The sequence below is a fragment of the Odocoileus virginianus genome, chromosome 4 (genome assembly GCF_023699985.2).
Source record: "Odocoileus virginianus isolate 20LAN1187 ecotype Illinois chromosome 4, Ovbor_1.2, whole genome shotgun sequence".
NCBI classification, from domain to species: Eukaryota; Metazoa; Chordata; class Mammalia; order Artiodactyla; family Cervidae; genus Odocoileus; species Odocoileus virginianus.
The window spans coordinates 93,039,861-93,053,150 of NC_069677.1; the positions used below are offsets into that span (position 1 = coordinate 93,039,861).

General features: G+C 38.8%; 1 protein-coding gene across 2 annotated transcripts in view; it reads left to right on the plus strand.

Annotated features, from left to right (window-relative positions):
* The window catches only part of KCNH8 (potassium voltage-gated channel subfamily H member 8), a 444,848-nt gene that overhangs the window by 327,179 nt on the left and 104,379 nt on the right, over positions 1-13,290 (plus strand). For both annotated transcript variants that reach the window (XM_070467057.1, XM_070467059.1), the window contains exon 8: positions 12,374-12,571. In XM_070467057.1, coding sequence (XP_070323158.1) covers positions 12,374-12,571 — 198 coding nt within the window. The remainder of the gene's footprint in view (positions 1-12,373; positions 12,572-13,290) is intronic.

Sequence of the window (13,290 nt, forward strand, 5' to 3'; positions counted from 1 at the left end):
GCAATATGGTTCATTAGTAACAAATTAAGTAAAATACCATTAATATTTTGAATTATAGATGTCATGATGCATGTGTTAATCTTTTCTCTCTTTTCTCTATCCATATAAATGGCATTTCCCATGGTGTGCTAGCCGTAAAGAATCTGCCTGCAAATGCAGTTGCCCTAAGAAACGCAGGTTTGAACCCTGGGTCAAGAAGATCCCCTGGAGAAGGAAATGGCAACCTACTCCGTATTCTTGCCTGGGAAATCCCATGGACAGAGGAGCCTGGTGGGCTACAGTCCATGGGGTCTCACGGAGTTGGACACGACTGAAGTGATTAGCACGCACACACATGCACACGTGAGCTGATTTCACAAGCTCGTGTTTTACTGGATGGTTTTTCATGTTACTGAATTGTTTTCTAACGCCAGAGATTCACCATAGGCTTTTCTTTTTTCCTTTGGTTTAGTTGAGATGTGATTGACATACACCACTGTGTAAGTTTACGGTATATAGCATAATGATTTGACTTACATCATGAAATGATTGTCACAGTAGCTGTAGTAATGAGCATTCATCATCTCGAATGGATATGAGATTAAAGTAGAAAAAATTTTGCTTGTGATGAGAACACTAGGATTTATTATCTTAACAAGTTTCATATATAACACACAGCAGTGTCAATTATACTCATCATGCTGTACATTACATCTTTAGTATTATGCATTTATCTTATATATCTTATAACTGAAAGTTTGCACCTTTTGACTGCCTTTACCAATTTCACCCCCACCCCCAGTAGCCACTAAACTGTTTGTTTTTGAGGTTAAATTTATTTATACACTATGTAAGCTTCTGTTATACAACACTGTTATTCAATATTTCTATGCAAGAATTACCTCTACAGTAAGTCTAATTATGGTATGTCATCATACAAAGGCATTGCACACTTATTGACTATATTCCCCACACTGTGTAGTTCATACCTGTGGCTCATTTATTATGCAATGAGAAATTTGCACCTCTTAATCTCCCTCACACATTTCTTCCTTCCATCCATCCCTCTTCCCTCTGGCAACCATCTGTTATCTCCATATATTACTCTGTTTCTGTTTTGTTATGTTTGTTAATTTGTTTTGATTTTTAGATTCCATATACAAGTGAAATCACATGGTATTTGTCTTTCTCTGACTTATTTCATCTAGCATCAGTTCAGTTCAGTTCAGTCACTCAGTCGTGTCCGACTCTTGGCGACCCCATGAATTGCAACACGCCAGGCCTCCCTGTCCATCACCAACTCCTGGAGTTTACGCAAACTCATGTCCATCAAGTCAGTGATGCCATCCAACCATCTCCTCCTCTGTTGTCCCCTTCTCCTCCTGCCCCCAATCCCTCCCAGCATCAGGGTCTTCTCCAATGAGTCAACTCTGCATCAGGTGGCCAAAGTATTGGAGTTTCAGCTTCAGCTTCAGTCCTTCTAATGAACATCTAGGACTGATCTCCTTTAGGATGGACTGGCTGGATCTCCTTGCAGTCCAAGGGACTCTCAAGAGTCTTCTCCAACACCACAGTTCAAAAGCATCAATTCTTCTGCACTCAGCTTTCTTCATAGTCCAACTCTCACATCCATACATGACCACTGGAAAAACCATAGCTTTGACTAGATGGACCTTTGTTGGCAAAGTAATGTCTCTGCTTTTCAATACGCTGTCTAGGTTGGTCATCACTTTCCTTCCAAGGAGTAAGCATCTTTTAATTTCATGGCTGCAGTCACCATCTGCAGTGGTTTTGGCATAATACACTCTAGATCCATCCATCACGTCATCACGTATGGCAAGATTCCATGTTCATCGCTGAGTAACATATTCATCACATGTCCCTTACCCCTCACCTACCAGTGGGCACTTCATGTGCTTCCGGGTCTTGGCTATGCAAATAATGCTGCAATAAACGTAGAGGTATATGCAGTTTTAGTGTTTTTGTTTTCTTTGGATGAATACCCAGGAGTGGAATTTACAGGACGTCCAGTAGTTCTGCTTTTAATTTTTTGAGAAAACCTCACATTGTTTTCCACAAGGGCTACACCAGTTTATGTTCCCAGCAACAGTGCACAAGGGTTCTCTTTTATCCACATCCTTGCCAACATTTCTCATTTCTCTTCTTTTTGATGATAGCCATTATGACAGATGTGAAATGATGTCTCATTGTAGTTTTGGTTTGCACTTTCCTGGTGATTAGTGATGGTGAGCATCTTTTGTGAGCTTGTTTGGCCATCTGTCTGTCTTCTTTGGAGAAATGGCTATTCACATCTTCTACCCGTTTTTAAATCTGATTGTCTTTTTCAATGTTGACTTGTAGGAGTTCTTTGTTTATTTTGAGTACTCACACCTTACTGAATATATCATTTGCAGGTTTCTTCTCCCATTCAGTAGATGGCCTTTTTATTTTGTTGATAATTTTCTACATTGTGCAAAGATTTTTTCATTTGAGGTACCTATTTTCTTTCTTTCTTATTTTTGCTTTTGTTTCCCTTACCTGAGGAGATATAGTCAAAAAAAAAAAAAGATATTGTAAAGACCAACGTCAAAGAACTTACTGCCTTTATTTTCCTCTAGGAGATTTATGGGTTCAGGTCTTACATTTAATCCATTTTGAATTTATTTTTCTGCATGTTGTAAGAAAGTAATGCAGTTTGATTATTTCTAATGTAGCCATTTAGTTTTTCCAACACTAACTGAAGAGGCTCTCTCATCCCCATTCTATTTTTCCCCCTTTGGAATAGATTAAATGTCCACATATGCATGGGTTCCTTTCTGGGCTCTTTATTCCACTGTATTAATCTATATGCTTATTTGTGTACTAGTACCATACTGTTTGGATTGCTGTAGCTTTGAGATATAATTTGAAATCAGGAAATATAATACCTCCAGCTTTGTTCTTTCTTCAAAGTTGTTTTGACTATTTTTGGTCTTCTGTGTACCCATATAAATTTTAGAAGTATTTATTCTAATTCAGTTAAAAAAAAAATACCATTGGTATTTTGATAGGACTTGCATTCAATCTGTAGATTGTCTGAGGTAATATTGTCATTTGAACTATGTTAGTTCTTCCAGTCCATGAACATGGTATATCTGTGCATCATTTCCATCATCTTTAATTTCTTTAATCAGGGTTTTATAGTTTTATAAACACAGTTATTTTACCTCCTTAGTTAGATTTATGCATAGGTATTTTATTCTTTCAGATTAAGTTGTAAATAGGACTGTTTTATTCATTTCTCTTTCTGATAGCTTGTTAGTATTTAGAAATACAACCAATTTCTGCATATTAATTTTATATCTTTCAACTTTACTGAATCCATTTATTCTAATAGCTTTTTGATGATGTGTTTAGGAATCTCTTTATACTGTATTATGTCATCTGAAAACAATGAGTTTTACTTCCTTTTTAATTTGAATTTCTTTTATTTCTTTTTCTTGTTTGATTGCTATAACTAAGACTTCCAATAATGTGCTAAATAAAAGTGGCAGGAGTTGGCATCTTGTCCTGTTATTGATCATAGAATAAATGATTTCAACTTTTCACCATTGAATATGATGTTAGCTGTGGGTTTGTCATATATGGCCTTAATTATGTAGAGGTACTTTCCCCCATACCTATTTTGTTGAGAGTTTTTGACATAGATGGATGTTGAATTCTGTCAAAAGCTTTTTCTACATCTGCTGAGATGATCATATGATTTTTGTTCCTCAGTTTTTTAATGTGATATATCACGTTGGTTGATTTGCAGTTGTTGAACCATCCTTGCCCCCCTGGGATAAATCACAATTGATCATGGTGTTTGATTCTCCAATGCATTGGTGAATTCTGTTTGCTTATATCATGTTGAGGAATTTTGCATTAATGTTCATCAGTGATATTGGTTTTTCATTTTCTTTTTTGTGATATCCTTGTCTGAATTTTTTTGTTTCATCAAGGTCATGCTGGCCTTATAGAATGAGTTCAGAAGTGTTTCTTTTTCTGAAGTTTTTGAATAGTTTGAGAAGGACAGTTGTGAGCTTTCCTCTAAATGTTTGGTAGAATTCACCTCTAAAGATATATGGTCCTAGAATTTTATTTGTTGAGAGTTTTTAAATTACTGATTCAATTTTATTACTGGTAGGTTTGTTCATATTTTTTAAAATTTCTTCCTGGTTCAGTCTTAGGAGATTGTACATTTCTAGGAATGTGTCCATTTCTCCTTGGTTGTCCATTTTATTGATATTAATTGTTAGTAGTAATCTATTATGATCTTTTGTGTTGCTGTGATGTCAGTTGTAACTTCTTTCTAACCTCTAATTTTATTGATTTAGCTCTCTTTCTTTTCTTCTTGATAAGTCTGGCTAAATGTTTATCAATTTTATCTGTCTTTTCAAAGACCAGCTCTTATTTCCACTGATCTTTTCTGTTATTTCTCTCATTTATTTTTGCTCTAAACTTTATGATTTCTTCCCTTCTACTAGCTTTAGGGGGTTTTTGTTTGTTTTTTTCTAATTCCTTTAGTTGTAAGGCTAGTGTTTATCTGAATTTTCCTTGCTCTCTTAGGTAAGCTTGCATCACTATAAGCTTCCTTTCAGAACTACTTTTGCTGCATCCCACAAATTTTGGATCTTTCTGTCTTTATTTTCACTTGTCTCCAGGTGTTTTTTAAATTTCTTTTTTGGTCTGTAGTGATCCATTGATTGCATAATAACATGTTTAGCATCCATGTGTTTATGTCTTTTGCATTTTTCTCCTTATAGTTTATTTTTAATCTAATAACATTTTGGTCAGAGAAGATGCTTGATATGATTTCAGCTTTCTTAAATTTACCGAGACATGTTTTGGGACCTAGCATGTTCCTTTCTTCTTCTTTTGCTCTCTTTTCTTGTGATTTGATGACTGTATTTTGCATTATGCTTGAATTTCTTTATTTTTGGCCGCATTAGGTTTTTGCTGTGGCATGCAGGCTTCTCTCTAGTTGTGGCACTTGGGCTCTGGAGCACGTGAGCTTTGTAATTTGCAGCATGCAGGCTGTCTAGTCGAGGTGCCAGGGCTCAGTAGTTGCGGCATGAAAGCTTAGTGCCCTGTGGCATGTGGGATCTTAGTTCCCAGGAATCAAACCCATGTCCCCTATATTGGAAGGCAGATTCTTGACTCCTGGACCACCAAGGAAGTCCCTACATAAGATTTATACATAGCAATCTATATACAAACACAATTATTTTAATAATAATCTCAAGTCTAAAAGCATTTTAACAATCCTGCATTTTTACTCCCTACCTCCACATTTATAGTTTTTGACATCTAATTTTGTATCTTTTTGCTTTGTTGATCCTTTGCTGTTTATTTTGGTTATAGATGATTTTAGTACCTTTGTTTTTTAAACTTCCTAGTAACTTCATGCATGGTTGATTTTTTGTCTTTATATTTGCCTTTACTAATAAGATTTTTTCCCATAATATTCATACTTCTAGTTGTGACCTTTTCTTTTCAGCTTAGAGAAGTCCCTTTAACATTACCTGTAAAATGGATTTAATAATGCTGAACTCATTTAGATTTTGTTTGTAAAACTCTTTATTTCTCCATTACATCTGAATGAAAGCGTTCCTTGGTAGAGTATTTTTAGTTGTAGATTTTTCCCTTTCATTACTTTAAATATTTCATGCCACACCTTTCTAATTTGCAGTTTTGGCCAAAAAATTTGCTAATTGCCTTATAGGAGTTCCCTTGTGTGTAAATTTTGCTTTTTTATTTGCTGCTTTTAACCTCTTAATTTTGCCATTGCAGTTTTTAATTGCAGTGTATCTTGGTGTGGTCTTCTTTGGATTGGTCTCATTTAGGACTCTCTATTCTTCCTGGAACTGAATTTCTGTTTTCATTCCCTGTTTAGAGGAGTTTTCAGCTACTACAACTTCAAGTATGTTTTCTGCCTTTTTATCTTTCTCATCTCCTTCTATGACCCTTATAATGCAACTGTTAGTGTGCTTGATATTGTCCCAGATGCTTTAAAGTGTCCTCGTTTCTTTTCATTCTCTTTTTCTTTTTTTCTGTTCTGCTTCAATAATTTCCATTACTCTGTCTTCCAGCTTGCTGATCCATTCCTCTGTATCACTTAATCTACTTAATTTTCTCTATTTTTTTAATATTTTTATTCCAATTATGATATTCTTCACCTGTTTTGTTCCTCTATATATTTTTAATTCTTTATTATAGACTTCTAACTTCTTACTCTGTTCATCTATCATTCTTCTGAGTTCTTTACAATTACTTCCTTGAACTCCTCTTGAGCTAAGTTGCTTATCTCCACTAAATTCTTCTGGTGTTTTATTTTGTTCTTTCATTTGGGCATATTCCTCTTTTGCCTCATTTTGCCTACTTTGCTATTTTTACTTCTATATATTCTGTAGGGTGATTACTTTTCCTGACCTTGGAGAGGCGGCCTTTTGTGGGAAATGTCCTCTGCATCCCAGGAGCATTTTCCCCTCTGGCCACCAGAAATATATGCTCTTGGGATGCCCCTGTGTGAGCTGTGTGAGTCCTTCTCTCCTGGCAGGTGGTACTGTGGGTAGTCTGCTAGGCATGGCTGGCCCTCAGTCTGGCTAGTTGCCTTGTGTGGAGGCAGCTAGCTACTGGTAGGTACCACCAGGTCCCAGAGCAGCCGTGAACTCAGGATGTTGTGAGACAGTCAGCCTGCTGGTGGGTGGAGCGGTGTCCCCACCAAGCTAGTTGCTCTGCCCGAGGTGTCCAGTACTGGTGCTGATAGGCTGGTGATTGGGCTGGGCCCCAACATTAATGAGCTGAAGGGAGGACTCCAAACTAGCACTTCCCAGCACCAGTGTCCATGCGGTAGGACAAGTTCCGCAGAATGGCTGCTGCCTGGGTCTGTGTCTCCAGGATGAGCTCTGGTTAGCCCTTGCCTCTCTGGGAGACCCTCCAAAATCAGCCGATGGGTGGGTCTGATCTAGGCTCCTCTCAGTTTTCTGCTTCTGCCCCGGGTCCTGCAGTGTGTGAGATTGTGTGTGTCCTTAAGGGTGGAGTGTCTATTTCCCATAGCCCGCTGGCTCTTCTGGAAGTAAGCCCTGTTGGCTTTTCAAAGCCAAATGCTTTGGGTGCTTATCATCCCAGTGCAGGACTCTGGACTGGGGAGTGTGGCTCTGACCTGTCACTTCTTGAGTAGAACTGCTGAAATTATCCCCCACCTGTGGGTGTAGGTCTTGCCTACACGCTGTTTTCAGCCTTCCTACCCATCTCACTATGGTTCCTTCTTTATGTTTTTAGTTGTAGAATATCTTTCTCTGCTATCTTCTGGTCGTCCTCACCAAAGTTTCTCTTTAAGTATTTATAATTTTTTGTGCCTGTGTAAGGAAGTAACCTTAGGTACTTCCTACTCTTCCATCTTGGCCCCACCCTCTCATAGGCTTTGCTTAAATAACATGCTTCCATTCCTTTCATTAAAGCTACACTATTTGTTAATTTACCAAATACAAATATAAACTAACCTTTTTAGGAACACATCTATTCTATAAAGCAGGTCATACCTGTATAAAGTGTGAATGCACATATATGTACTATAAAAGTAAGTATATGATTGTAGAAAACCTATAGTGAAATAATAAGAAACTGCCTTTTAGAATTAAAAGTATATAATCAAGCAAAATACTGGGCCCATGGTAAGTAAGCAATGAAAAATACATGGATTGAATTATCATACTTAATTGTAGGCTCTTCTGAGCATGCTCATTAAGAGGCATTCTGTCTTTGATATTTATTTCATAAATCTACTTTATTCATCTGAACTGTTTTGGTAATGACAGAATTATTTTATGATATCTTTTGTTTTTATCAGATGGCAGTGTATTTAGTATATTTAGATTCTACTTTATTTTGTGTATGGTTTTTCCTTCAAAATGTTCTTTAGGGGAAAAAAATTGAGCAGAAGCAGACACACTGTTCTAGGACATCCCTTCCTTTAGAGATGAATTTCTCCAGATTAAAAAAAGATCGGCTTCCAAATCGGTGAAGCTGCTTCTTCTGTACAGTACAGTGACATGGTGTCTGGTTACCGTGGAACATGTGCTCTCATTTCGGACAAGCTGTTCTGCGAAAAAGTTTTATTTAGCCCACAGAGCCCATCCCCGGATTTGTGGGTGTTACCTCCTTTCCCCGTGTTACCAGGTTTTTTCACCACTATTATTGCTTCTGTGTCATCAGCTGTAACACAATTTAGTAGCAATCCTTCTTAAAGAAAACACAAGATGCCTCTGAAAATAGAACAGTTGGCTAGACAGAAAAGAGTTATCAGCAAAAGTAGGTCTGTTGTTTGTGTTTTGCTCCCTGAATTGCTTCTGAGACGGTTTCACACACGTGTAAATGAACAGGAGTAGAGTGAGCATATAATCTAGTATAATCTGTATGGTCTATCACGAAGTTTTATCCTATTTTATTAAGGAAACGAAATTCTATGAAAACTGATTTGGCTTGGGAATTCTTACATGTTTTAATTTTGTTCAAACTGAGGAATTAAATCACCTGTTGGCTGATTTGTTCAGCTTTATTTTTAATGGGAAAACTTGGGGTTCTGTGAGCAAATGAGCACATTAATTCAAGATGGAGTCGATGGTGGTGTGGAGAAGGAAATGGAAACCCACACCAGTGTTCTTGCCGGGAGAATCCCAGGGACAGAGGAGGCTGGTGGGCTGCCGTGCATGGGGTCTCACAGAGTCGGACACGACTGAAGCGACGCAGCAGCAGCGGCAGCAGATGGTGGTGGCGGTGATGGTGGTGTTTCATTCTTCTGCTCATCAATTAAAACAAAAATTAATCATGCAATATTTACCGTCTAAGAAAAATGACATTTTTTTAGCTGCTCAGATTTCCCAACATTAATGGTAACGACCAACATGAAACAAAGGGACCGTCACTTTGTTGACCGTCCCCTCTAATCACTTTTTTGAGCAGAAACATGACATCCCGTTCAGAGCACTGTTTGAAAGGCACATGAGAAGTAGCTGAGCCACCAGCCACTCAGAGTCTTGTGGTTGGCTGTACGTGACAGAACCCGTGGACTCCAGGCCAGAATACTGGAATGCGTAGCTGTTCCCTTCTCCCGGGGATCTTCCCAACCCGGGGATGGAACCCAGGTTTCCCACACTGCGGGCAGATTCTTTACCAGCTGAGCCGCCAGGGCAGCCCAAGAATAGTGGAGCGGGGAGCCCGTCCCTTCAGTGGATCTTCCCAACCCAGGAGTCAGACCGGGGTCTCGTGCATTGCAGGTGGGTTCTGTACCAGCTGAGTTCACCGGGGAAGCCTGTACTTGACAACACTTGGGTCAGATGCCCGTAAGAGCCCTGATCTGTGGAAATCAGCATGCTGAGTACATGTATCCAAATGTCATCTCTGCTTCCGGGTCTTACTTGTCTTGACTCCCCCCCTACAGTGCATATAAATGTACTTGTGTTTTGATTTATAATATCTCTTTAACTCTTGGATAAGTTGTCTTTATATCTAAGTCTTTTTCTATACAAGATTAAACCAGATTTTACCAAATCATGCTTTACCACTTCCTACTTTCCTTCATTTGAAATTCTTTTTTTTCCACTTATTTATTTTTTAATTGAAGGATAAGAATACTGGAGTGGGTTGCCATTCCCTTCAGGGGATCTTCCCAACCCAGGGATCAAACTCAGGTCTCCCAAATTGCAGACGGATTCTTTATCCTCTGAGCCACAAGGGAAGCCCCACTTGAAATTCTGGAGCGGAATTTTTTAATCTAGGCCCTTGGACCAGGTCTGTATATTCACAAATGGATGTATAAGTCCCATTTGTGTATACGTTTTAAGAACTGCTATCACCTAGATTTTCTCCTCTCATTTCTATTAGTTAACAGATGCTCAGTTCTGTCAGATGCCACACGTGGATTCTCCAAATACACTAAGTCGCCACCTTCCTTTTCCTTTAGAATTCACTCCTGATCTCATATTTCCTCTTACTTTCTGTTCCAGTTTAAGTAATATGAAAAAGAGAGAGAAACAAGATATAATACACTAAACCTCTGCCACTGAAGGGGCTGGAGTCCTGCATGGGCATCTCATTTAATCCCCCTGCAGCTGAAACATGAAGCAGAAAGGAGTGAGTCAGTCCCACAGCCTATAGTGGAAGGGTCCAAATTTACATCTGCGCTTAGACGGCACATTTATTCCTCTTTTCCAGATGGAATAAATGATCATAGCTTATGAATGGCATCAACTTTCATAATACATAACTTTCCTAAAAAAAAACCCTTCATTATGCTTTGTTATAAATCTAGTACAAGTTTATCAATGCTATATTGCATCAATGTTGTATAATCTCATATCATCAGAGGACAAGAATCATTTACACGTGTGTGTTATGTATGTGTTAGTCACTCATTGGTGTCCGACCCTCTGTGACCCCATGGACTGCAGCCCACTAGGCTCCTCTGTCCATGGAATTCTCCAGGCACAACTACTGGAGTGGGTTGCCATTTCCTTCTCCAGGAGATATTAGCTACCCAGCAATCAAACCCGGGTTTCCCGCGTTGCAGGCAGACTCTACTGGTTGAGCCACAAGCGAAGCCCACAGAATCATTTACATGTTCATTAATTCACTCACTTTAAAAAATAACACTTATTAAACTATACTGTTGCTAGAGGCTTTGCTCAGTTCTGGAATAGTAGTTCTAAATTCTATCTTCACATCAGATTCTACTGGGGAACTTTTAAAATACCAGTACCTGATCTCAGAACCAAAAGTTTTGATTCCCTATATGGAGGTGACCCTTGGGCTGTGTTTTTGTTTCGTTTCGTCTTTAGGTTTTTGTAACTGCAGCCAGCATGGAGGATGACTTTGCAAAGCATGGTTCCCTAGATCTGCAGCATCAGCATCATGTGGGAATCCAGTGCAAAGGCAAATTCTCAGCCCTTCTGCACAGCCTTCCCATGCACCATGCCAGAAACTCCAGGGACTGGGCCTGCTTGTCTCTATTTAACAAGCCCTCTGGATATTCCCGAGCCAAGCCGATGGTTGATAAACACTTCTCTAGAGACAGGATAAATAAAACAGAGTACTTGCACTAAGCATTTCTCCTTGATCTCAAGGAACCCTGTCGTTTCAAATTTGCATTTTAATTACCTAGCACAGTTCCACACTCTATAACCTTAGTTGGTAATGACAGCATTATTACTCCTGAAATAGTGTGATGACTTTCTCTTCTTGGGCAGCCATTAAATGAAGTGTTAATAAGAAAACAGTGGTCAGCGAATAACATCCCTTAACAAAAGTCTTAGGGATGTTATGGGTTGAAGGAATCGTCATAGTGCTTTGTACACACATATACACACACACGCACATAGAATTTTTAAACATAAAATTTTAAAGGGTAAATATTCCTAATAAAGGATTTTATTTTAAAGTGGTCTCTGTGTTGTGTTTCTAATGTACTATTATCAATATTATACTTGCTATTTCCCTTCTTTATTACATAGCTTTATTATAGCTTGATGATAGTATAATTTATACACAATAAAATGCACTTATTTGAAGCACTTAGTTAGATAAGTTTTGATGCGTATATACTCCAGGATTGCGGAACAGTTGCATGGTAGCTTCCAGTTCTATTATAGGGACCTCTTGGGTGTCCAGTTTTCTCCAAGCACCCCCAAACTGCAGAATGAGGTTGTAAAGAAGGCTTCTTGAGAAAAACATGAACTAAGACCTGTAAGGTAGGAAATGGCAACCCACTCTAGTATTTTGCCTGGAGAATCCCCATGGACAGAGGAGTCTGGCAGGCTACAGTCCATGGGATCACAAATAGTCAGATAGGACAAAGCGATTTAGCATGCAGCATGTCAAGGGAATAAAGTAGGGAAAGTTAGTACAGGATAGAAATAAATCACATCTTGCCTGTCTGAAATCTAGATTTTTGTGTTGGTTGCCATTTACTATCATGTAGGATTGAAAAATACCTACTCAGCTCCTTTATTTCTTAAAGTTCCAATTGAGAAACAAGCTTAATGGCTAGTGAAATATACGACCTTAATACTGTGCTTAGAAATATCTGCTTCTGTCACTGAGGTGTTTATTGCATTAGGGTAGCTGTTCCCCTTTGACCACCAATCCACTCTTGAAGGCGTATTTCTCTACTGTGTGTATTATAAAAAACAGTTGTATGAAAGTGATGCTTTTGCTTCTAGAGCCACAGAATCTAATTCCTTGCCTTTGACTTGCTTTTAACATTCTTTCTCCCAAGCAACTGGGTGCATCCTTAAATGTTCATTCATCATTACCGCCAGGTGCTAATACTGGGACTTTATTTGGGAGGCTTAAACGCTCATTTTTTCTTCCTTTGCAGGCTGGCTCCATGAGTTGGGGAAGAGACTGGAATCGCCCTACTATGGGAACAATACCCTGGGTGGGCCGTCGATCCGAAGTGCCTATATCGCTGCTCTGTACTTCACGCTCAGCAGCCTCACCAGTGTGGGGTTTGGGAATGTCTCTGCTAACACGGATGCAGAAAAGATCTTCTCCATCTGCACCATGCTGATTGGCGGTAAGGAATATTCTTTCTTTAGGCCAGGAGCAGGAATAAGAGCTGCCAAACCGCTGCTGTTCCGTGTCCTCTGTCCTAAGACCCAGCACATGTAGATTGGTTTACACTGCCTTTCATTAAAGGCACTAATGAAATCACTGACCAACGTTTTAATGTACATGTAGATTAGCAGTGAAAGTCTGTGATCTCAAGAATTGCATGCTCGACAGATGAAGAAATAACCATTTACCTGATGGTTGATTTTTTTAATGTGTGTGTGTGTGTATATATATATTTAATTGAAGTATAGTTGATTTACAATTTTGTATTAGTTTCAGGTGTTTAGCACAGCACGTCAGTTATATATGCATATAGAAACATATATATATATATATATATATATATATATTCTCTTTAGATTTTTTCCCTCACACTTTGTCATAGAATATTGAGTATAGTTCCCTCAAAAGCATGTTATATCATGTTCTCTTTTTTAATTTAACTTAGTTTTATATTGGAGTATAGTTGACTTGACTTCCCAGTTGATACTAATGGTAAAGAACCCACCTGCCAATGCAGGAGACATAAGAGGTGTGGGTTTGATCCCTGGGTTGGGAAGACCCCCTGGAGCAGGGCACGGCTACCCCCTCCAGTATTCTTGCCTGGAGAATCCCATGGACAGAAGAGTACTGTTGGATGACAGTCCATGAGGTCGCAAAGAGTCCTACATGACTGAAGCA